Source organism: Pungitius pungitius, chromosome 9, assembly GCF_949316345.1.
Source record: "Pungitius pungitius chromosome 9, fPunPun2.1, whole genome shotgun sequence".
NCBI classification, from domain to species: domain Eukaryota; kingdom Metazoa; phylum Chordata; class Actinopteri; order Perciformes; family Gasterosteidae; genus Pungitius; species Pungitius pungitius.
In genome coordinates, this window is record NC_084908.1 from 6,763,438 (window position 1) to 6,785,093 (window position 21,656).

The window sequence follows — 21,656 nt, forward strand, 5'->3', positions numbered from 1 at the left end:
TTTCTTGATTTGTGTTGTTCTGGGTAACCTCTTGGTTGAATGGACTTGGAAGTCGCTTTGGGTAAAAGTGTCAGCCAAATGAAAAGTGGAAATGTGATTGGAAGAGTTTCTTTCAGCACAAAATAAATATATAATTAAATACCAACACATGCTTGTTTTGTTTTCATTATACATTGAATAGTACTTCATCAAATACATTTTATTTGTACTTCTGTAAATATTAAAATATTGTAAGAAAATGAGGACACAGTTAACAGACGTCTTTCCATTTAATAAATATGATTCGAAATTCCTTAAACAATTACACAAAGCACAGTTGAGATCAAACAAAAACATTGCAACACCGTCTGTTCTTATACAAAAGCTGTACAGTAATAAAACTTTTTTTTAATATTTTATAAATATTTGTCTAAAAAAATAATAATCTTGCTAATTCTGCAGGAGGAAGGAGTTAGGGAGAATGACTGAGGGAGGAAGAGGAAAAAAAGAGTAGATCAAAGCTAGTCCACATCTACATTCAGCTTTCAGGTGCCGTCACATCACAGCTCCCACTAACCAGGAGGTGAACTGTACTTTCCCCGTGAGAAGCAGGGTCAGAGGGGGCTCTTATCATCACAGACCTCCTGATCGGTCTGGCAAATGACATTTTGGGTTCCTTGGGTATGAGGTTTTAGGCAACAACATGTCTCCCTCCAGCTGTTAAATTCGATGCCGGACGCCCCTCAAGTGCTAAAATTTATGTCCACAAGTGTCAGTGAGTGTGCATCTTGGGAACCATTCATCTGATCTCCTTCACACTTAGTGTATTGCTGGGGACCCAAGGAGGAGCGGCGCTGAAGTTGGCTCAATGCGACCTATCGCTATCAATAAACATTGGGCAGACAAGCAATAGCGCTTTTCTTCAGCAGTGGGGGTGGGCCCCTACTCATCTGGCTCTGCAACTGTAGAAACATGGCGGACGTTAAGAGCACCTGCTTCTTTTCTTGATATGAACAAATAATAATAATAATGACTGATTTACAGAATTAAAAAACTCATTATACTCGGGTCTACTCATTCGAACCCAAATTGATTTGTTTAGTCAACTAATTTATTCAAAATGAACACAGTCTTCAAGCTCCTGAGGTCCTGGCCCACTTTCCTCCGTTGATTGTCCAATCTTGTACATTAAGCAACATTCCACTCAACGATTTACGTGATGCACTGGTTTGAACAGGTAAACATTCCACGAGTTTCTTGAAGTATTTCCACTGTGGAGCGACCAGGGAACACCCTCATTGGATTTCTTTTTAAACTTGCAACCCTTGATATTATTTCATTAATGGGAAGTCTGTCCTCCCCTGATATCCCCTTACATCTCATGAGGTAATTCACTTGCATCCCATCTAAATTCAATTGCTGTATACTTCTCTTCCCTTGGCATTGTGTTCAGTGGAGGAAAAGCTGCCAGTGTGTGCTGCAAGTGTCTCTACATTAGTACTCTGTAAAGACCCTAGTTACATTCTCTATTGATTGTGTTGTGGGTTTCTCTCCTGGGGAAAAGTCTCTACAACCACAACTGAACACTTGTAGGAAAGCGCATCCGCGGATGACAAAACCACACCATCTCTATAGGCACATCTCTATAGAGCAAAAAGAGGGAAAACTAAAGCGGTTTGAAAGGCATTAATCGGGCAGTTACTTCTGTCAGATTTAGTGCACAAAGTACCGACGGGCTGGACAGTGTAGCATGGTAGCATCTGCGCTCTACTTCTCCTGCTTCTACACTGGGATTTAATGAGCTAGGGTGAAGATGGCTGCTACTCAAGAGCGGGTCGGGACATTAGCCTGAATGTGTCACCAAGCCTTGAGCTTGGCTGGGCACATTACATATTCAAGAACTTCTTCTTATTCCGTCCAATAGCACGCTCTCAATGTGTCTTGGTCCCAATAAGCTCTTTACGCCTCCGTCTCTCTATTTCTACTCTGCCTTCAGAAGGGGCGTTGGCTTTGATCGGGGGGGAGGGGTGGAGGGTGGAGGGAGGAGGGGGAGGGGGCTGCGGATAATTTAGGAATTCTTTTCTCCCGTTACTCCTGTTTCGCCCTCCATTTCCTGAATGGTTTAATACTAGTAGGTGATCACTTGCAGCCTGAAGGTGCAGTGTAGCATCATAGCCATTGAGTGGTCACTAATTCTAAAGCACAAAACATTTTAGAAATTTGTTTGTATTACGAATAGTACCAGAAGCTTTATATTAACATGAAAGGTTATATTTATACAGAAAACCAAACAGTATTTCTGTTAATAATTTAAACCCTGAAAAAAAGGAAACGTCAGTAGAAAATGTGTATTGTGCCATTAATCAGCTTTCCATGAAACAATGGACAAAAAGCTTTGAAGTACCCTATTCACATTTCATAACAGCTTTTCTGTTTAGTATGACATTTGTTAATAAAGTACACAAATTTATAACAGACATTCATGATTTACAAAATAAATGTCTAATTCACTTTGATAACATACTTGAGTATATTCATATGAATAAATAATACACTATTGCTGATCTCTGAATATGAGGCAAAACCATGTGGTTATTCTATTTTTTACCTTCTATATATCATGCTGGTGTTTCCCCTGAAATATATCTAAATTGTATGGATTATGGCACATATGTTGAAAGAAAATCAAAACCTGTATACAGTTTCTTCTGGGTTGAACAGAGCACAGGATGTGTCAGCAAGGTCCAACATGCACAGGTATAAAGCTCAAAACCATTATGTCCCAAATGATAAAAAAGATGCAGCTGGAGTGGTAATCCAGTCCAGAGCTTAGACGACGTACGTAGGGAGTTCTGTGGAGAATTTCACGTGTGCATGAGGTTTTATACACCCTGGGGATAGAAGGAAAAAGAGTTTGTAACACCAGCTAAATAAACAACCAGGTGGCTTCACAGTACACAAAAATCTAAATATTAAAAATGCATTTATGAATTTATAGATTTGGGCCACGTGGGGGCAGCCAAACATGCTTAAAACACCACTTCAGATATATTCATGAAGAAAACCTGAAAAACTTTTTAGACATCCAGCAAACATGGAGCAGCAGTAGTTTTCAGTTGTAGTGTGTTAATTGTAGTGTGTTAAGATATATCTGCAAGCAATCTCTAACTAGCATTAGCTCTAAAAATGTAAATACATGCTACATTTCCTATTTATAGTGCTCAACAAATATTGCGTAGTTTATCTCGTCCTGAAAAAGACTGTATTCAGAAATGTATTAATAAGTTAGGATTGTAACGTCAGGCTAACACAATCAAACATCATATGAGAATAATACAGGTGGGTGACAAATTATATGAAGAACCTCAATTAATCAGATGAGATGAATAAATGGCCAATGTGTCCTTAACAACAGCTCAAAAAGATTTACTAAATGCTTGAATGCATATGAAAACAATTGATCATGTAAGATGCCTGTACAGCATCAGATCTCAACCCAGCGTTAGACCAGTGGGGACTTTGGAGCTAAGTATTTCCCTTTTTTCAACTTATTTGTCACTCATCTGTATCCTCAGTTGATTAGAGGAACTGAGGGGATCAATGAGAAGCAGCAGTTTTTTTATCATCATACTCATTTGTGCTTAGCTGTCATTCACCCCATGACCGGACCCCATTTCTGAGAAACACACAACAAAAAGCACAGGATGAGTCCTATGAAATCACAGGCACAATGGTGTGAAATAAGCAATGGACGAAACCCACTGGAAAAGCAAGGCAGTGTGCATGTCTACCTATGGGCCGGGAGTTCAACTCTGAGTCCAGATCCTCCAAAGAATGCACCAACTCCCGCTGCGAGCTGGCTGTGCCCTCTGTTGGATTAGCTGGACTCATCATTTCTTGTTCTTTTTCGTTCTGCATCTGCGCATAGACGTTGAGGCCTGGGATCTTCCTTGAGGAAAGATTTATAGTGAGGCAAACGGATAGACAGCAGCCTAACTAAGACAAAGAGAGCAAGGACACAACTACAGGAGCCATCTGCAACCACACAACGTTTCTTATTCTCCCGACTTGTTTGTAACGTTTGATATTATGATGAAGCACACATGAACGTTAATCAGTTTTTACTGCCAAAAGTACAAAAGTACAAAATGTTAAGTCTAAAAAGCCGACTTTTTGCATTGTCTCTGTACATCTTCATGATCCTTCATGCCCTTTTCCTTTGAAACTACACTACATAATTATCTAACATTTCTGAAAGGTCAACTGGCCACGTTCAAAGGGCTTGTTATTGATAGCGGCTGAAGCCTGACTGACATTTATTTAGCAAAGGACGACCTGACAGAAGGACCTCAAACCTTGGGACGCCATGACACCTTTCACCATCTCCCTAGCACGTACAGCACGACGACTATATACACACAACATTTCTTGAACTCTTTACCTCTTGAATTTGTAGATGACAAATACAGCTAAACCTACGACCGCCACTGATAACAGCATTAGCATGGCAGAGCCACTGTGGTTCTCGCCGGTGTCCACTAGAGGCGCTGCAGGGACAGGATGACAAGAGCCAGAGTGTAAGCAATTAGACACTCCGACACTACCTGCATTTCCACCTGGCTAAACAAAACTATGAGCAGCCAACAGCATCTTTTAGACCTATTTAATCATTAATCAATCATTTTGGAATACAATATTATGGACTTTATATGAAAAAGCAGACATAATTGTAACGATGCTCCCTCTCTGAATGTCTCTGTGTAGCTACATGGAGGGAGCCAATCACACTCAAGGATATTAGTCAACGGAGGGAGCAAAAAAAATGATATACTTGAATGTCCAATATGGAAGGACTCGATGTAAACTAAGGACATGATGTAAAAGTAATTTCCTAACAGCATTACACTTATCCACATATGTATATCTTCTATGTACAATGTGGTTTCTTTTTCAAACGGTTGTTAAATTGCACTTGATAAATGTGGCCCAAACGAGTCATATTTCAAATTTCATTTCAATTTTCAATTTCATGTACAAAATTAAATAGTGACTGTCGTGTTTGACGCTTGTTCTTAAAATGCTTATGGAAAGGCCATTTGGTATGTGAAGTCAAACATTGAATTATTTCCTTTTTAATTAGACTAGAATAAGTTTTTTCTCAAATAACATATACATATGTGGAACATTTTAATGCGTTGGTGCACATTGTCAGCTTCCATAGGCCAGTGTATTTAGGTCTCCTGATGGTCTGCATGCGTTATCCTGTCCTACTTACTACAGGATCCATAAGGCCCGGCTGGGGAGCACTGCTTGATTACCTGCTGATAGGTGTGCTGCGTACACGGTGACTTGCACCCCCGGCCGCAACATGAACTGGACAAGGTTTTGATTTAAGGCGCTGAGCAGAACCTCTGAGAGCTGTGGAGAAACAAAATAGTTTCATTTTTAGATTTTTATTAAGTAAAGTCATTGCCAAGATTATTAAACCTCAGTCTCATCGAGCTGTCGTTGGAACTCATCATTTAATAACTCTCTTCTGACATTTCAGAGCAATCGGTTTGTTGTCCTGATCAATCATACACAGATCCTACTTCTATAATGTCAGACTGGAAAATAATTGAGCCCAGATATCCCTCGCCCTTGACAGTACTTCCAAAAGCTGAGATACATGCTGAGCCTGAATAAAGCTTTATAAAGGTTTAGCTGGTCACTCGTAGGCAGCACAAACAGATCTTAACACAACATTAGCGTATTTTCCTCTCATTAACTTGTGGCACAAAGAGCAGCATAACTTTTGTATTGTGTTCCCGTTTTGCTGCATCCAAAACCCTTCAAAACAGCTTGAGACATGACCAAATCATGTTACGCACCACAGGGAAAAGACAAGATATTGGGCTAAACAGTTTATTCTGCAGAGCACACAAATTACCCTTGTGATGCACTTTAGACACTGAACATTATGACGGTAATACTTAACTGTACTACTCGTATGAGAGAAACAACCCATCTGTGCTGTCCTGTTCACGTAAGCGTCTTAGTCCATGGGACCTTTCCACTGTGCTGCATAATGCATACAGGACCAAGCCTCACGTGAGCTCCTTCCAGGCTGCCAAGTAACCTTTTGGACTGAGAACGTCCAAGTTTGATACAAATCGGGCCGATTACCGCTGACCCACAGTCTCAATCTATTTCCCCACACAGATCTTTCTTATACTCTGCATAGAGACTACATAAAGCAAACTATATATTATTTTCTCCCTGCAGATCCGAGTTTTTGCTCTGCAGAGGCTTCATTTATCTCATCTGCCTCATTTACCAAATGACTAGTCATTTCTGTAGCACTTAATTATCCCCTTTATACTTCTTAAGTATAAATTTAGCATTTCCTATACCAATGACTTTTTCCCACTGCATACCAGGATCCGTAAATCCGTTCTACATTCTAATAAGCAGTGTGCTGTCACACTTTTAACATGCCAGTGAGGATTTATGGAGGAGAGAGGATCGTCCAGGTGTGAGCGCGGAGGGACAAGGGAAATCAGATTGATTTCCTTCCCAGTTTCCTTCTCTACACATGCCCGTGGTATTCTTCCCACGGAGAGCACATCCAACGATATAATCAGTCATTATCTATTAGCGAGACTCAGAGCTAATTTGGTCCATCTTGATAGGTCGGTGATTTAGTGAACCAATCTAGCATGACAATTTCTTTTTCTGGCTCTTATGGGATCGGGACTTTGGCCAGCCCCCCCAAACCCTCCCAAACACCCACAGGATGGGACTTGAGGGAGCTTAAAAGCTGTTCCCCCTGATAACTTGCTACTACTTGTCAGGTTTATAGATGAGTCTATTGCAGAGATGCCTCAGGCGTATTCTCAAATTAGACCCTCTGAAACACCTGGACATGCTTCAGTAGATAGATACTGACACCTGGTGGAGAAAGGAGAAATTTAACTCTGGTTTCCATTTCAGAGAGCAATTACTGGCCAAACTGCTGCTGGGGAAAAGGATCAGCCCGTGATTCACTAAGACAGAGAAAGGAACTCTAACAAGGACAATGAGGTGGAATCCTTCCACAGGCACAAGTGGGCTGACAGGCTCACCTGATCCAAACGAGCAGAGCCCTTCTCTGCTTTTCCTTCAGTTAGCTGCTTGTCCGGGAGAAGAAAGAACTCTGCTGCTGTGGGGAGACCTGGGAGGAGGGTGACCAGCAGCTGGTTCTCTCTTACTCCTGTGGCCTGGAGAGGAATACAAAAACGAAAAGTGGACCCATTCATCCAGCATAGTCTGCCATGAAATGCTGTCTTTGATTTATGTCTGTCTTTACTGGAACTTTTACATTACATTTTTGCCAATTTTGGACTTTAATTATTGTAGCAAGTTCTGTGAGATTTCTTTTGTTTCAAGGTTCTCAAAATAGAAAAGAGATGTTATCCATTTGAATTATTCTATCATTTTGGATTTATTATTTAACACAAGACATTGTGTTTAAAATAAACATAAAACAATATTTAGTAAAGCTGTAAATTTTTTGGATTCAAACAAAATCAATCTTTTTGAATGAAATACTCACTTATTATTTGTTGAAACATATCTTGTAAAAAAAATGTCAATCGAACACGATGTCTCCCCCAAGACCGTGCCGTTAGTGTCCCATGTGAAAGCAGAAGGCAGCATGATGGTAGCGATGTGCCAGACTGTGATGTTTTACGAGTAGTTTTGTTCTAATCTACAACATTAACCTAATTTTAGGTCAGTTTTCCCTGGAAGTAGACAATCAGCACATTTACTAACCGTACTATACCCTACCAACCATATTCATAAACGTCATTAGCTGCATCATGTAGCTGAACTGTCTAGCTTGATGCATACATGTGGATGTTTTACTTGTTCTGCCATGACAAAAGGACAGTGTGTCATTGGATCCTCTACTTCCTGTCCCAGCTCACTGACTGAGGTGAGGAACCGTGTTATATTTTCTGTTCTTTGTTGATGTGTGTTCTGCCTTGCAGGCTGGGGATGTCATGGAAAAATGATGTCTATAAAAAATAACAAAGCAGACATGTTCACTGAAGTCAGAACAGTCAGGTTTATTTCTGGCATCGATTTTGATTTGGCGGCATCAAAAAGTGTGAAATATATGATGCAAGGAGTAGAATGCTGGCTGCAAGGAAATAGAAGTCACAATGCAAAATGTGTACCTGACATGGCATGTGTGGGTTCATGTCTTACACTTGCCAGGCCACTCTGAGCGTCCTCTCAGGTCAGTGGAGAACACATTAGGCACATCCTGATATTTATTCTCCTGTTCAACATCCACAACCTTGTTACCACATGACCCTGAACTCCCACAGAGTGTGATCCACTGCAATCAGCGTGCTCTTGAACTGTATTTCCCCCTGTCCTCTCGCCTTGCCTTGTCATTTATCATCATAACAGTCACAAAGATATCTTGAAGCCTGAGAGAGGTCACGCTGGCCTAATGGCACGTTAGTGGTCTAGTCGAGCGCTGACAGCATTTACCGGACCAAAGCAACGGATTCTATGAAAAGACCTGAGAGAGCTTTACCTGGATCAGAGCGTTCTTGATGACTCTGCTCACATCCAGCCTCCATTCTGCAATATCAGGGTTGTGGTCGTCCAGGTTTGGTGAAAAGGCAAGCAGATGAGAGCGGAAATATTCTGCGGGGTGAGCAGTAAATGTGTGTAAGCTGCCTTTACTCCTCATCTGTCAATACATCCAGAGTTCAGCCTTTAGATTCAGATCATGTGCATGGAAATATGGCACCGCAGAGAGGAATATTCTGTTGATTATTGCGACTGAAGTCTCATTATCGTTGTTCCGTTTCAGGTGTCATGTAATGGCCACAGTACCACTTGTATAGCAAAGCCATGAGAGATCAGACCATCAGACAAGCTGTTCATGAGCCATCAGTTCATCCATTTTATATATCTAGGTATATAATTTCTGCATGGTGGTAGTTATTGTGACGGGACAAGAGGAAGTTGTACAAAGAAGGACAAAGCCTATGTAGAAAAGGAGGTCAAACAAACTTGAGAAATACAATATAACCGATATGTTTGGACCAATGAAGAAGTTCAGATCTATCGGTGTGATGAGATATCGTGTTAGTGCAAAGAACACAGAGCAGATTGAGTCTCAGAGCTGACTCACCATGGATGGCGATGTTTTTTCGGTCCTGCAGAACAGTACTCCCTGCAGACACCTGCACTGTGACTGTACTTACGCCTTCCCGGGGGAACGTGCACGCCATGCTACCCTCCAGGGTGATTACTGGCTGCTGGGGGACAAAGAGAAAGACAGGTAGAGGAGGTAGGGTTTGGGCCAGGGACACTGCTGTTATTCACACACTCTTAAGCACACAGACAATCTCCAATTGTTCATCAAACAGCTCCTCGTAATGTTGTGTTTTATTACAACTACTAATACTAACTGATACGTTTCTGTTCGTAGGCCACTGATGGTGTTGAAAAAACACATGAGAACAACCATTACAACAATTATGAAGACAAGTAGTAAGTGTCCCATTTGTACACAAAGGGCTTCCAGCGCACCTGTTGTACAAGATGGAGTTGTGTAAATGTCGGAATAATCTCAGTGTTATAAAGTTATAGAACCTCACCTTTTAAAACATTTTAAAGGGTTAATTTATTCAGATTAAAAATATATATATTTTCTCACACAATGTGAGCAGGTTTCAGAGGAATTGAATTAGGCATTAAAGTAACTCCCAATTTGTGGTTTATTCATTACATAATGAGCAATGATGATCCAAATATTATATTATATATAAATATTATAGGATATATGATAATATTATATAACAGAAACCCTAATTCTTTGTACAAGCTCAAATTGCTGCTCCAATCCCAATATAAAACTACCACATTTCTACCACAGATATATTACTATTTGAATAGAAATATTTTCATATTGATTAAAGAGATCTTTTATCATTTCCTTTAAAATAGATTATTGATGATAGCACAAACTGAAAAAAGCGGGCCAGTGAAGGAACATTTGTGTCATTTAGCTGACGCTTTTATCCAAAGCGACTTACAATTACAGCAATGTGCAAGACCAAACTAAAGGGAAGAGATCCCTACACACAAAGACAACCATTCACACAGAGCCAAGGGAAAAATTCAATGAGCATAACCTCCCATTGTTATATATATGTTGTAATAACAATGAACTGTTATTTAAGCTGATATGACACTAATAGAGCTGAAATCATAATCCACTATCTGATATTCAGATGTGACCTTTTGAATATAATGACACAAATCCTACATTTTATTGCTGATCCTTTAATCTACGCGGATCAAGTCCAAACTATCTGCATGACAAGATACTACTAAGGTGCATTAAAAGCTTTTAACTGCGTGGGATCGATCTGCTTAGCCTGGCAAGAAGAAAGAGTGAGAGATGCACTTCACTGGCTGTCAGTAATCGGTGTGTCTCTGATATGTCAGCATGCCCACAATGCAACCATGTGTGCAGCCTAGGCGAACAAAATAATGATGCTCCACTTTCGCAGCAGAAGAGTCAGCACACTGCTTAATTACAAATGGGGGGGGGGGGGGGGGGAGCTTGAGTGTACCTCCGTGTTTCCAATCCACCAGATGTAGGTGACTGTTCCCACTTGGCTGGGCCACAGGACAGCAGTCAGGTTCACTTCCTTATTCCTCACGGCCACAAAGGGAGCCGAGAGATGGATGTACTCCAGCTGACCTACTCAGACACACACGTTCATTACAGAGTGAATGCAGAAATATGGACAAAAAAAGGACAGAACGGCTTTTTCTTCCTTCGACAAATAAATGTGGGTTTTCAGTCGGGGAAAGTTGAGCTCCGTACTTGGACTGTTGGCTGCCATATGTGTGTTATTTTTCACCCGGTGCCTAAATTGGCTCTATTTGTTCAGCCGGCACGTAGGATCGACAGATTGGTGGAAGCAACGATGCTTCCGGATCAATACATCAGCTCTGTTACATCTGTCACCCCCGAACAAGCCAGGAGCGGTCAGCAGATTGCGCCGCGGTTTGAGTGGAAGTGTAATGCGATTTGTTCCATCCCACTTGTCTGTGTGCTTATGGAAGACGAGCCTGTTCTGTGAGGTGAAAGCTTTTAAGAAAGCTTTTAAGTGGAAAGCTGAAAGAGCCCCAAGCATGAGCGGAAAAAAATGGAGATTCTCCTATCTAAATAAATACATATGCACATTTAGAATACAAATCTCAGAAATCCCCTCAGCCTCTCACATGTTACGTGCAGGTAGAGCGTGACAGCCTCTGAGCCGAGGCTGTTCTCCCCGGTGGCAGTCACCCGGTAGATTCCCACAGCCTTGTAGATGTGTTTGATTCCGTCCTCGATGGAGCTCACGTTGGAGTATGTCAGAGCCTGGCCGTCTCCAAAGTCCAGCGTGATGCTTGTCCTCGCTCCGTCGCCCTGCACAGGCAAACACTCTCAGGGACTGTGCAGCTTTGCCCTGTTGTCTCTCACGGAGGGGCTCAGAGTACTCTGTCCTCTCCCTGAGGTCCTGCTCAACATAACGTCTAAACTGGGGGGGACAGTGTCTGATTTATTTACTGAATTAATTTGCAAACTCACGACTTATCTTAGCTAATAAAAATGTGTAATGCCTTCTGAGCGAAATCGATAAACTTGAGGAACCAGGACCAAATATTTTCTTTGCATTATTGTGAATGCATTACCCATCCTCCTCTGCTTCATACTGGCTTTCTCTGATATTCTTACCCTAACCAATCAGGCATGCCATACCAATCATAGAATTTGTCATTTGGCCAACAGAACGTGCCATAAATATTAAGTCTGATACATTCAATGATCTGTTTTGTATTGTTTTGTGTCATTTGCTTCAGGATAGGATATCATTTCTGTCAGACTAATTTTACTGTCTCATTTATTATGAATAAAGTTCTTTCAGAAAGTGAGGGAGCAGATAATTGCAGGTATTATAAAAAAACTGCAAAATGATGCTTTATAAATAAAAAAAGGTAATGAATGAAAAGAAAAACCCATAATATAAAGAGAGACAACCCTTTTCAGTTGGAGTCTCAAATGGGTTAGAGCCCTCTCTGTCATTAGAGCGGCCGATGGGGGAAACGATCTATGGGCCACAGGAGATTATTAATTTCTTTTCAGCAGCAAGAGTGAGAGATGGCCCAGTCTCTAGCTCTCTTAGCACATCCATGGTCAGTGATGCAAGAAGAGCACGTATTTATAAGCAGGATTATCAGCTCAGCTTTACATTTTCAAATGAATAACTCAAACAACGATAACCCAACACAGTGGCTCACAGAAAGAAGGTCCTGGGTTCTAATCCACCCAGTGGCCTTTCTGTGTGGAGTCTGCATGTTCTCCCCGTGTCTGCGTGGGCTTTCTCTGGGTACTTGGGCTTCCTCCCACAGTCCAAACACATGCTAATGGGGTTAGGTTATTGGTGACTCGAACATTGCCAGTAGGTGTGTGAACTCCATGTCAGAGTTGAAGAGGATAATGTCAAAGGGCCTCTGGTGTAAGTGTCACTTGGATGAGCCAGTCTGATTATAGGAAATACTGCATTCCAAATGTCAGTCTCTAAACTCACATTTACATTGTGGATGTAAGAACCTGGTGTTCATTTGAACTTGTGACAAGAACAGAAAACAGCTTACCTCCTCCAAAAAGACAAGAAAGGTGATGTTGGTGCCCAGTGTGGCTGTCAGCGTTCCCTCTCTGGTGACCAGGTGGAGACCTTTGGGGGCTTGGATAGGACACTGCTGCCTCTTGGCTTTGTACTCCACACTGACTCCAGCTGTGCAGTTATTAGAGACCAACTTCCTGTAGCTGGAGGAGAGAAATGACAGAATATTGATGATGTGCAATGCTAAAAGACATCATCAAAACATCATCAACAGGTTAGAGAGTTGAGGTTATGTTGGAGATGTCTATATTATGTAACCGAGATATCTACTGTCATACGTACAAGAATGTACATACTAAGTACAAAGTATTTCAATTATATGTGCATGTGACACCTTATCTTAAGAGTTCCATCTCATTTGTCATTTGGTTCAATTTCAGCGTGTGTCAATTCATACTTTGTTTTTTCAAAAGAAACCCCTGTCTTCACAGGAAACTCTGTTACTTACAAGCGACACAACAACTTAGGTTAGGTTCAATGAAAAATACTTTCTTTAAAATATGGTGAAATAATTAGTTGTCAAAAGATGTGATATACGGCGGTACAACCCGTTAGTGAACAAACAAATGATGCAATAGCAAACGTTCAGACAGGAAGACCATCCCCTCGTGCTCGGCTCGTAGGCCTCTCGCTCCTACTGCTCCCTCACCAGCAGCACATATTCTATACTGACTGTCGCTTTGGGAGGAGTCACAGCCTCCATGATCTGTTCATCAATAAGCCCAGTTTGTGGTGGAGGACCCATTCGGGGTGAGTTTGTTCATTGTGCGTTTCCGCCCATTCCTTGATGGCTCCAGGAAAGTGAAGGAAACTTCACGTTGCTTGCTCGACTCGGCCTTCTGAGCCTTGATGCCCAACACTAAGTTGTTTATTCAAGGTTTAGTATTACTGCATGTGTCACGTTTCTGAACTGACAAAAATGGATTCCTCTCCTTACACTGCAGTTAAATAAAAATATGTGAAAATACATTATATAAACCCAGGAGAAGATGCCAAATGAGTTTGATTCACAATTTATAACTGATTCCTGATTGCATGAGAAAATCTTCCACAACAAAAAGCAACTGATTGTCACACATTGTATCACTTACAGAGGTTCCCGTAGGAATTGCACAAATAGACAAAGTAGTCAGTTATTACGCGTTTTGTCATAAGTGAACAGAGGCCAAAAAAGAGGCAAAAATTCTGCAAAAGGTTAAGAACATCTTTTTCAAAGTTGGATAGCACGAAGGTGTGTGCTTACCCGGTGCTGTTCAGGAATGTCATCCCTGTGGTGCAACTCCTGGACATTGTTGATGGATGGAACCAAAAGGCAGGGGTGCACTTTCCATTGGTTCGTCTCTCGTAGCCATAATCACTGTAATAATCACAGTGGACAATAAAGTTATCCACTGAGGAAGCACTGAAACCGATCACACTCATACAATTATAAAATGAGAAACAATCTTTTCAGTGTAGCAGGTACCTTTAATTAAAATGACCAATAATTTTGACCAAAAAAAACGAACTAATGAAAAATATGCATTTCAGGCCGAAAAATGTTGCTTTCGCATTGTGGATATTGTTGTTTCAGAATTGTGGGAAAAAAATACATGTAAATCGAATACCGTTTTGCGTCCACAGAAGTAACAGTGACTTTTCTTTGCTTTTAAATAGGTTCTTTTTAAACATTACCTACAAGTTGTTGTAGGCAGAGCACTGTGTCCCCGAAATGAGAGGGACAGATTGCCCCAATTAGTGCGACATGCACACAGACGCAAAAGTGTTGGGATTGTTAATGAAAGCAATTAGCTTGGTGATTTATGTTTTTTATGGTGCTTATTCCGAGAGCAGCGTGACTCGAGAGACCCGCAGATTTATGTCCAAAGCTGGAAATAAAATCAACCCTAATATAATTTAATTAACACCAGAAAGAAAGCAGGATGCGGAATGTAATGATGTGTATCTACACTTTTAAAGGAAAGAGTCACTTGTCGTCATTTGCATTCGGGTGAAATTATTTATTAGTTTCCAGCGACAAATACACACACAATATTTTTGAACTGCCCAAAGACCTCAGAGTAGTAGTTGTATAGACATTTGGTATTTAGTGGGTGAATGTGTTTTTCAAACAATCAACTTTTTTAGATTGAGGCCTTTCCTAAAGATTTTAGTAGTCGCCGCGATAAATTTGCTATATGTTTAAGTAACTGGTCTCTTCATGTCATCTCCTCTCAGACATGGGAAAAGAGTTGAAAGCTGAGCCTTCTATTGTGCCACAGAAAAATCAATGGTTAAGCCATGGCTTGTTAACGTTTGGGGTTCTGAACTGGGAGGATCCGGAGGGAAATATGGTGTATAGTGCAGCGTGCAAAAGGAGTAAGTATTGGGAGACCCTCAGTTTAATATTCACAAAACCCCTCTGTTCCCCCTTTCTTTGAGGTTCTCATGATGGCATCACTCAACAGAGGCTGTTTAGGTCACATCCACCAGCACGCATATACATTCATTATTTGGGGCGATGGTGGCGCATGGAGTGTAGTGCGCTGGGAGCCACAAGGTTTGTGGTTTGAATCCCAACTGCCCCGTGTGCCATGATGATGTGTTCCTGAGCAAGACACCTAACACCTAATTGCTCCCCAGGAAAAATGTAACTTATTGGTATAATGCACTGTAAGTCGCTTTGGATAAAAGCATCAGCTAAATGATAATGTAATCATTTCCTGCACATATTATAGACAGCTACTGGGAAGTGGTAGAGATAAAAAAAAAGAACTGTCAACATAATGAAAAGTGAGGCAAATATTCCCCAAAAATACAGAATACTGAAGATATGATGAAATAAGTAAACTCACCATTCAAAGTCAGCCTCTGTACAATCACAGGGGCCCGATGTCATCGAAACAGAGTACGTCTTTCCCATAACGCACCTGGACGTAGGCTTCAGCTTTCGGTAGATTCTTTTCACTCCCATGAGACACGGCTCACCCTGCAGGCCCAATTCAGTAGCGAACCAGAAGAAGAGAGTTTAAAAAATGAGCTGCTTTTGTAACTGGCCACCATTAATAATTCACACAATGCAACCAAGCGTGTTTGTGAAAAGCTGGGTTGCCTTGCATCACTGTTCAGCGAATATTTACGCCATCATGCTGCATCGTGTTCTAAACTCAACAAATGTTCCTGCGTTGCAAATGTAACACTGGAGATTGTGCTGCTTCAGTTCTTCTTTTTTGTTTTTTCAGGACATTGACATGATTGAATAATCCATTTTTAGCCTGAAATCTAGGTGTGAAAAGTGAATAGAAAATCAGATCGCTCTCAAAAAACACTGCATCTTCCGTGCTACACTGGTGCTTTGTTCACATGGCCAGAACCTTCTTTTTTTGCGCATTAGGTGTCAGTAGTGAGATGCTTAAAAAAACGGGCCATGTGCTCAAATAGCACAACTCCTGCAAATGTTCTCAACTTTAAATAAACGGACTGTTTTGAAGCCTTGTTGAGATTATTTTTGCCGCAGACTAGGATCTGCAGTACCTCTAAATATGGTCAGATAGTCCTATAATTGGCCTGGACCCTCCTCATCTTCCTTATTATATATTTTGATCATTAGCCTGCTCTGAGCATATGGGTGTCTTAACCAATTACAGGATGGGATCATAACTAAAGGCTTTCTGGCTCTGCTTTAGGCCCAGCCAGGTTGAGAGGTTTTGGGAAAGTTTTAAAGTATGTTTGGGGCTCAGTGTTGGTTCATTTGGAGCATCAGCAGAAAGACAGAAAAATCTGCATAAGTGCTCTGGGAACTGAGAAATGTCCAGGGTTAGTTCGCTCACCATGCAGCCAGGCATAGCCTGAGGCTCCAGCCGGATGTCCATCTCAATCTAACATCTGTATTTCTCTTTTCTAGTCCAGCTTCTCAAGGCGATGTAACACTACATCATTTATTTATTTAAGTCCATTGATACACTGATCGTAGGGGGCTATTGTGCAAGGGGCCACCTGTCCAGGACTAACATTTGTATCCATTCAAAAGCAATTTGGTCTTTCCCAAGGAAAGATCAACTTGGACTAATGGAGCCGAGGATCTAACGATCCTCTGATTGGTGAACGATACCGCTCCACCATGCTGCAGCAAGACAAAGTGCCCGTATGTGATGGTGATGAGAACGGGTTGGCTGTGCTTACTGGAGGACGTGTAACACTGTAGTACCACAAGAATAGTCGTTGTCCAATACCATTCAATAAATATGGTCTATTATATGAAACAAAGCACAACGCTATATGTGTTAGTAGTGCACTTCAAAATCTGCAGAGAGATAAGCTTAAGGATGGGGTCAATACTTCAATAAAATGGAGGTCAACTGAGATATTAAGATTCAATTGCTTTGAAAATATCTTTTCATAAATTCATACACATATGTGCAGAATCTCATCAGTGATCTAATGATAAAGGTGATATTTGTGTGTGCTGACTCTTCTAACACTGAATGGAAATAGACCCTGTGCAATTCAATAGACCTCCAGGATTTAACAATGGTATGGGTTAATTGCAGTAGTTGTGTGCTATAATGGATTTACTACAACTGTGAAGAGTAGGGAACATTACTAAGGGGAACCTGTGTGGGTTAATGTGTGTCAAATTAGTGAATGAGTTGGGAGCAAGAGCTCACTTTAGCGTGAGAATATATTCTGATCACTGACACAAAATTACCACCTCATTAGGTCACCAAAGAAAAAAACATATAGTGATAATTATTAGTGCAGGAAATTATGTCTTGACTGAATAAATAAGCAGTCATTAGGAGTTTATTGAAAGAAAACCTATATGTATACATGAAGAAAGCGCCATTGTGCTAGTAAAGCCATGTTAGAGGCAGATGGTAATATGAAGTGTTTGCATTGGGGCCTATGTTATTTTCTATGACGTTTGCAGAGAAAATACTGTGTGGATTTGCTTTAGCAAAGAGTCAGACAGCCTCCTCAACAAAGTGTTTTGTTAACATTTACATGTCCCGGCATCTGAGCTTTAAGGTGAGATTCCTCCACCAAACAACTGTGATAAGAGCTCTTTGCTGGCATGTACTATACCTGGTTGTGTAGGTGCCACGTCTGATAGTCCGCCTCCGTACACCTCCTATTGAAGATGGACCTGAAGTCTATTTTCACCAGCTGCCACTCTGACCGATGACTTACATGGCCGAATATCCTGGAAAATAGCCATGCGATCTTGTTATATACAAAACAGATAATATATATAATGAGGGATTAAATGTACTGTATATAGATTAGGCTGGCTCTATAGGCTTTCCTTATTCAGCACACCAGTGAGCCGCAATGTTGTACTGACATGTTCCTTTCCCACCATGAACACACCCAGTGGGGTTTATGAGTGGATCCTACATCCTCCTATATCTATAGCACAACATGTGCATTGGCCCACTGCTAATGATACAACCCAATAAATGGACCACAACATTTTGTGGTTGAAGACAACCCCTACGCCTGTGTAACGTTGTGTATACAGTCGCCATTTGGCTTTTAAAAAGTTTCATCTTCTGTAGTCATCATGAAACCATATATACCGTCGGCGCTGGACAAACCACTGCTGGGGGACGGCTACGGGTGAAAATGTTGGGGGGCATACCACTTCAGGCTACTGCTGTTAGCTGCTTTGGGTAGTGACTGATTATGAAGGAAAACTCAATCAGCTGAGGACTTTGAGTTAGTTGAATGTCTTTAAGGGTCAACGTCTCTATGGTAACGAGGGAAGTGGTACAAAGAGGTAGTTGAAGAGACAGAATACGGTCTAGGTAAAAACTTATTTGTATGACTTGTTGCCGACAACATAAAAAAATAATTCCTGTTTACCCCAAATAAGTTGTAGGGTTGTAAATGGGCAACCCTACATATGAGTTATAGGGTTGCCCATTTTTTGACTGATTTTTTGACTGGGGGGTTCTATTCTATTCTATACTACACCTGAACACTGTTTTTTAATTTGAACTTAAGACAAGATTTGTAACATTAAATGAATATATAAAAGTGTGAGTTTTGTTGATGAAGTGATTGTGTTTTCCAAAAGAATGAGCTTTTCCTTCTGAATTTTAAAAATAACAAGAGTTTTTGAATATGATAAAGGCCCCAAAAGTGCAATTGAAGTGGCAAAAAAATAAATAATAATAATTCTTCGGAACTCAAAAGGGCTGCGGATATTTATTAGGGCTCAGGCCCTAATAAATATCAAATTTTAGATGCAGCGATCAAAAACAATCGCCACGGTTATGAGACAGATAAACTTGCAAAATTCAGTGGGTGTGTTTTCCTGCACTGACCCCTCTCACCATTCATACCCCAACCTATTTATCACAATCAATTCATCAATTTGCTCTCCAGGTCCCGGGCCATGACAGGCACTTACTGTAAAAATGAAAACAAATTGATTGAAGAAAACAGTGCATTATGGTTTTATGAAAACTGATGGGGGTTGCGGGTGGAACTTCTCTCTGCAAACCTGCCAGACTTGTCTTTCCACACTGGTTTTCCAACTTCTATTTGGTTCTCGTTGAGACTATTGCTGTATATTTTCCTATTCTCTCTCTCTGTTCCTCCAGTCTCCTGCAGAGCCGACCGTCAGTCTCTCATCTATGGCAGGTGTCTTGAAACATTGATGTAATAGCTGCGCAAACCCTTTGGTGACACATCCCAAAGACCTAAATCTCTGCTGCACTGTGGGAGTAGGGCTGTGCTTACCATATGCACACAGTCCCGCTCTGGGCTATTCTACTGATAAATGTGAGAGAACAGAGGCATCTTCATGATTCTGGTGTCTGAGGACACGCTGAATGAAACGATACTAACTGCTCTTCCTGCTCTTTAATGCTGTCAAAAGTTTAGACCAAAGTTTTTTGTCAGTTTTCTCAGGTATTTTGTCATCATTTTCCTTCATGTTCCTCAAAATGGACTGTCGTGCCATCGCTGGCTGCCAAAGCATTGATCTCCTGTGATCATAATCCGGAGACAGACAGTTTTGATGTTGGGAAGACCTTGAGGGAAATCTTTTTCATCCATAAAGTCCGCAATGCTTAATTGACCGAGCTCAGATATCAATGCATCAGTTAAGGCAGATGAGAGGACACACACACACACACACACGTACGCGCACAGAAATACACACATAGGCTATTTGTAGTTGTTGTTTGATTCACGTTGAGAAATCTTTGTCACTCACGTCATGATTAGAGTCTCCTCCCCAGGCTCTCCCAGCACCCCGTCTACAAACAGAGGTGTGTTGGTGAAGCTGTACTTGTTCCACTGGCGTCCTTCGTCAAAGCTCAACCTGGGAACGCAAACAGATGTTGCACACGGCGCACTGACCCGGCTCCGACTGTGAGAACAAGCTAATGACTCGGAGAGTATTGTAAGGCACTCTGCTCAGTGAACACATCAGCCAAACTAGACTCATTATGGCTTCAAACACAGAAATAAAAAATGGAAAAGATTCCTCCACGGTTGATGGGTTTCTTACTGTGATATGATCATCCCCCAGTTTCTGGACAGATTAATAAGCCTTTGTTTGACTAACTTAAGACCCAGAGCTTCCTCTGAGGGAATTAGTCACGGTGTGACGAATGGCGTCTCCGTCATGATGACTCACCACAGGTGTCGGATGGGAAGCGGAGTGTGTCTTATTGCGACTAAGGCTCCTCCTTGGTCGAGATACAGCAATGCATACTCCTCGTTAAAGATCTGCAGGGACAGAAGAAAAGAGAGGGCTCATTCTGCAGGAGCTTGTTTTTCCGTCTACATGTGTGACACCACCCACTATTTAGAAGTTAAGCAAATCAAGTAATAATAACCCTAAAATTAAAAGTGCCAGGATCTAATGAGGTAAGAGGAACTGCAGGCAGGGGGTGACTCATATCGTTTCAGAAATTTAATGACCTTAAAAAGCTCTGACTAGTGTGTGAGGGTGAAAAAGCTATATGATCAAATCAGCGAGCGAGAAAGGAGGATATTTTTAGTCGTACCAGGGTGTTTAAGTTCCTAGTGAGTGGCTGTGCATCATTGGATAAATGACAATGAGCCTAACTGATGGGAATAATTACAGCTGGGGTCAGAGAACCAGTTCACCTACCCAAATAAAAAGCTTGCCAACTTTTCTTCAATGAAAGTAGCTGTAACACTGACAACCCTTCCAGCCACCCTCCAAAGTATTATTATTCACAAAAACAACAAACATGGCTGTTGTTGTTAATCAAAGTTGTTTAGGTTGCGGCTTGAAGAGTGAAGAGAAATCACAATTCATGCTGAATTCTTGCCATGTCTCACTTGTTAAAAAACATTGGTTGGGCAATGCCCCTCGTGGTAAATACTATGTAAATATTGAAGATGGCAGTGTATGGCAGTACCATCAGTATAATTACAGTCAAAAAGCAGCCTCACCTGTCTCCATGTGTTTCCTGCATCCGAGGCGACGAACACACTGACGTTGGTGCTGGTCAGCTCTGAGCCGATGGAGCCTGGAGGTAACGCGGCAGACAGGCAGACAACAAACTACAGTAAGTGTTTGGGATTAGAGATTAAATGCATCCCAAATAATATTTTAAAAAGCGGTCCCACCAGTGGTGGTAATAAAGCGAGGGGCTTCAGCATGCCGCTGCAGACTGGAGCTGTAATTACAGAGCTCCAGAAGATCGACTGTGCGGTGCGACATTTACCCGAACCCCTGAATTAACCAATAAATCCAGATTACTGTATTCGTCTTTCAGCACATTAAGACAAGCTTTCCTAATGCTTTGCACACTGCTGTAATTGGTTTAATTTAGCCTGTAATTTGTGCCAGGTGGTTAAACGCAAAGCTGGAAAGTAGTGTAAGTGTTTCAGAGGCCTGGTTGTCCCTGTGAATACCCTAACCATAACAAGATCACTGTCAAGATCACATGGCTGTCCTGGCTCCTAAATGGTGGAATGAAC

The 21,656-nt window shown here is 41.3% G+C and overlaps 1 protein-coding gene across 5 annotated transcripts in view; it reads right to left on the reverse strand.

The window, feature by feature from the left end:
- Positions 1–250: 250 nt before the first annotated feature.
- LOC119218173 (VPS10 domain-containing receptor SorCS1) overlaps positions 251–21,656 on the reverse strand; it is a 130,666-nt gene continuing 109,260 nt past the window's right edge. Inside the window, exons 12-28 of one of the 5 annotated variants that reach the window (XM_037472387.2) lie at positions 21,126–21,202; positions 20,338–20,429; positions 19,912–20,019; positions 17,772–17,889; positions 15,542–15,675; positions 13,951–14,064; positions 12,679–12,850; positions 11,263–11,449; positions 10,605–10,735; positions 9,155–9,281; positions 8,549–8,661; positions 7,083–7,217; positions 5,298–5,397; positions 4,421–4,526; positions 3,771–3,928; positions 3,611–3,655; positions 251–2,870 (exon numbers count right to left, since the gene is read on the reverse strand). In XM_037472387.2, coding sequence (XP_037328284.2) covers positions 3,621–3,655; positions 3,771–3,928; positions 4,421–4,526; positions 5,298–5,397; positions 7,083–7,217; positions 8,549–8,661; positions 9,155–9,281; positions 10,605–10,735; positions 11,263–11,449; positions 12,679–12,850; positions 13,951–14,064; positions 15,542–15,675; positions 17,772–17,889; positions 19,912–20,019; positions 20,338–20,429; positions 21,126–21,202 — 1,907 coding nt within the window. In that variant the 3' untranslated portion in view covers positions 251–2,870; positions 3,611–3,620. Of the gene's footprint in view, positions 2,871–3,610; positions 3,656–3,770; positions 3,929–4,420; positions 4,527–5,297; positions 5,398–7,082; positions 7,218–8,548; positions 8,662–9,154; positions 9,282–10,604; positions 10,736–11,262; positions 11,450–12,678; positions 12,851–13,950; positions 14,065–15,541; positions 15,676–17,771; positions 17,890–19,911; positions 20,020–20,337; positions 20,430–21,125; positions 21,203–21,656 lie in introns of those variants that run through there. The other 4 variants (XR_005120352.2, XM_037472386.2, XM_037472385.2 and 1 more) reach the window with 4 other exon arrangements.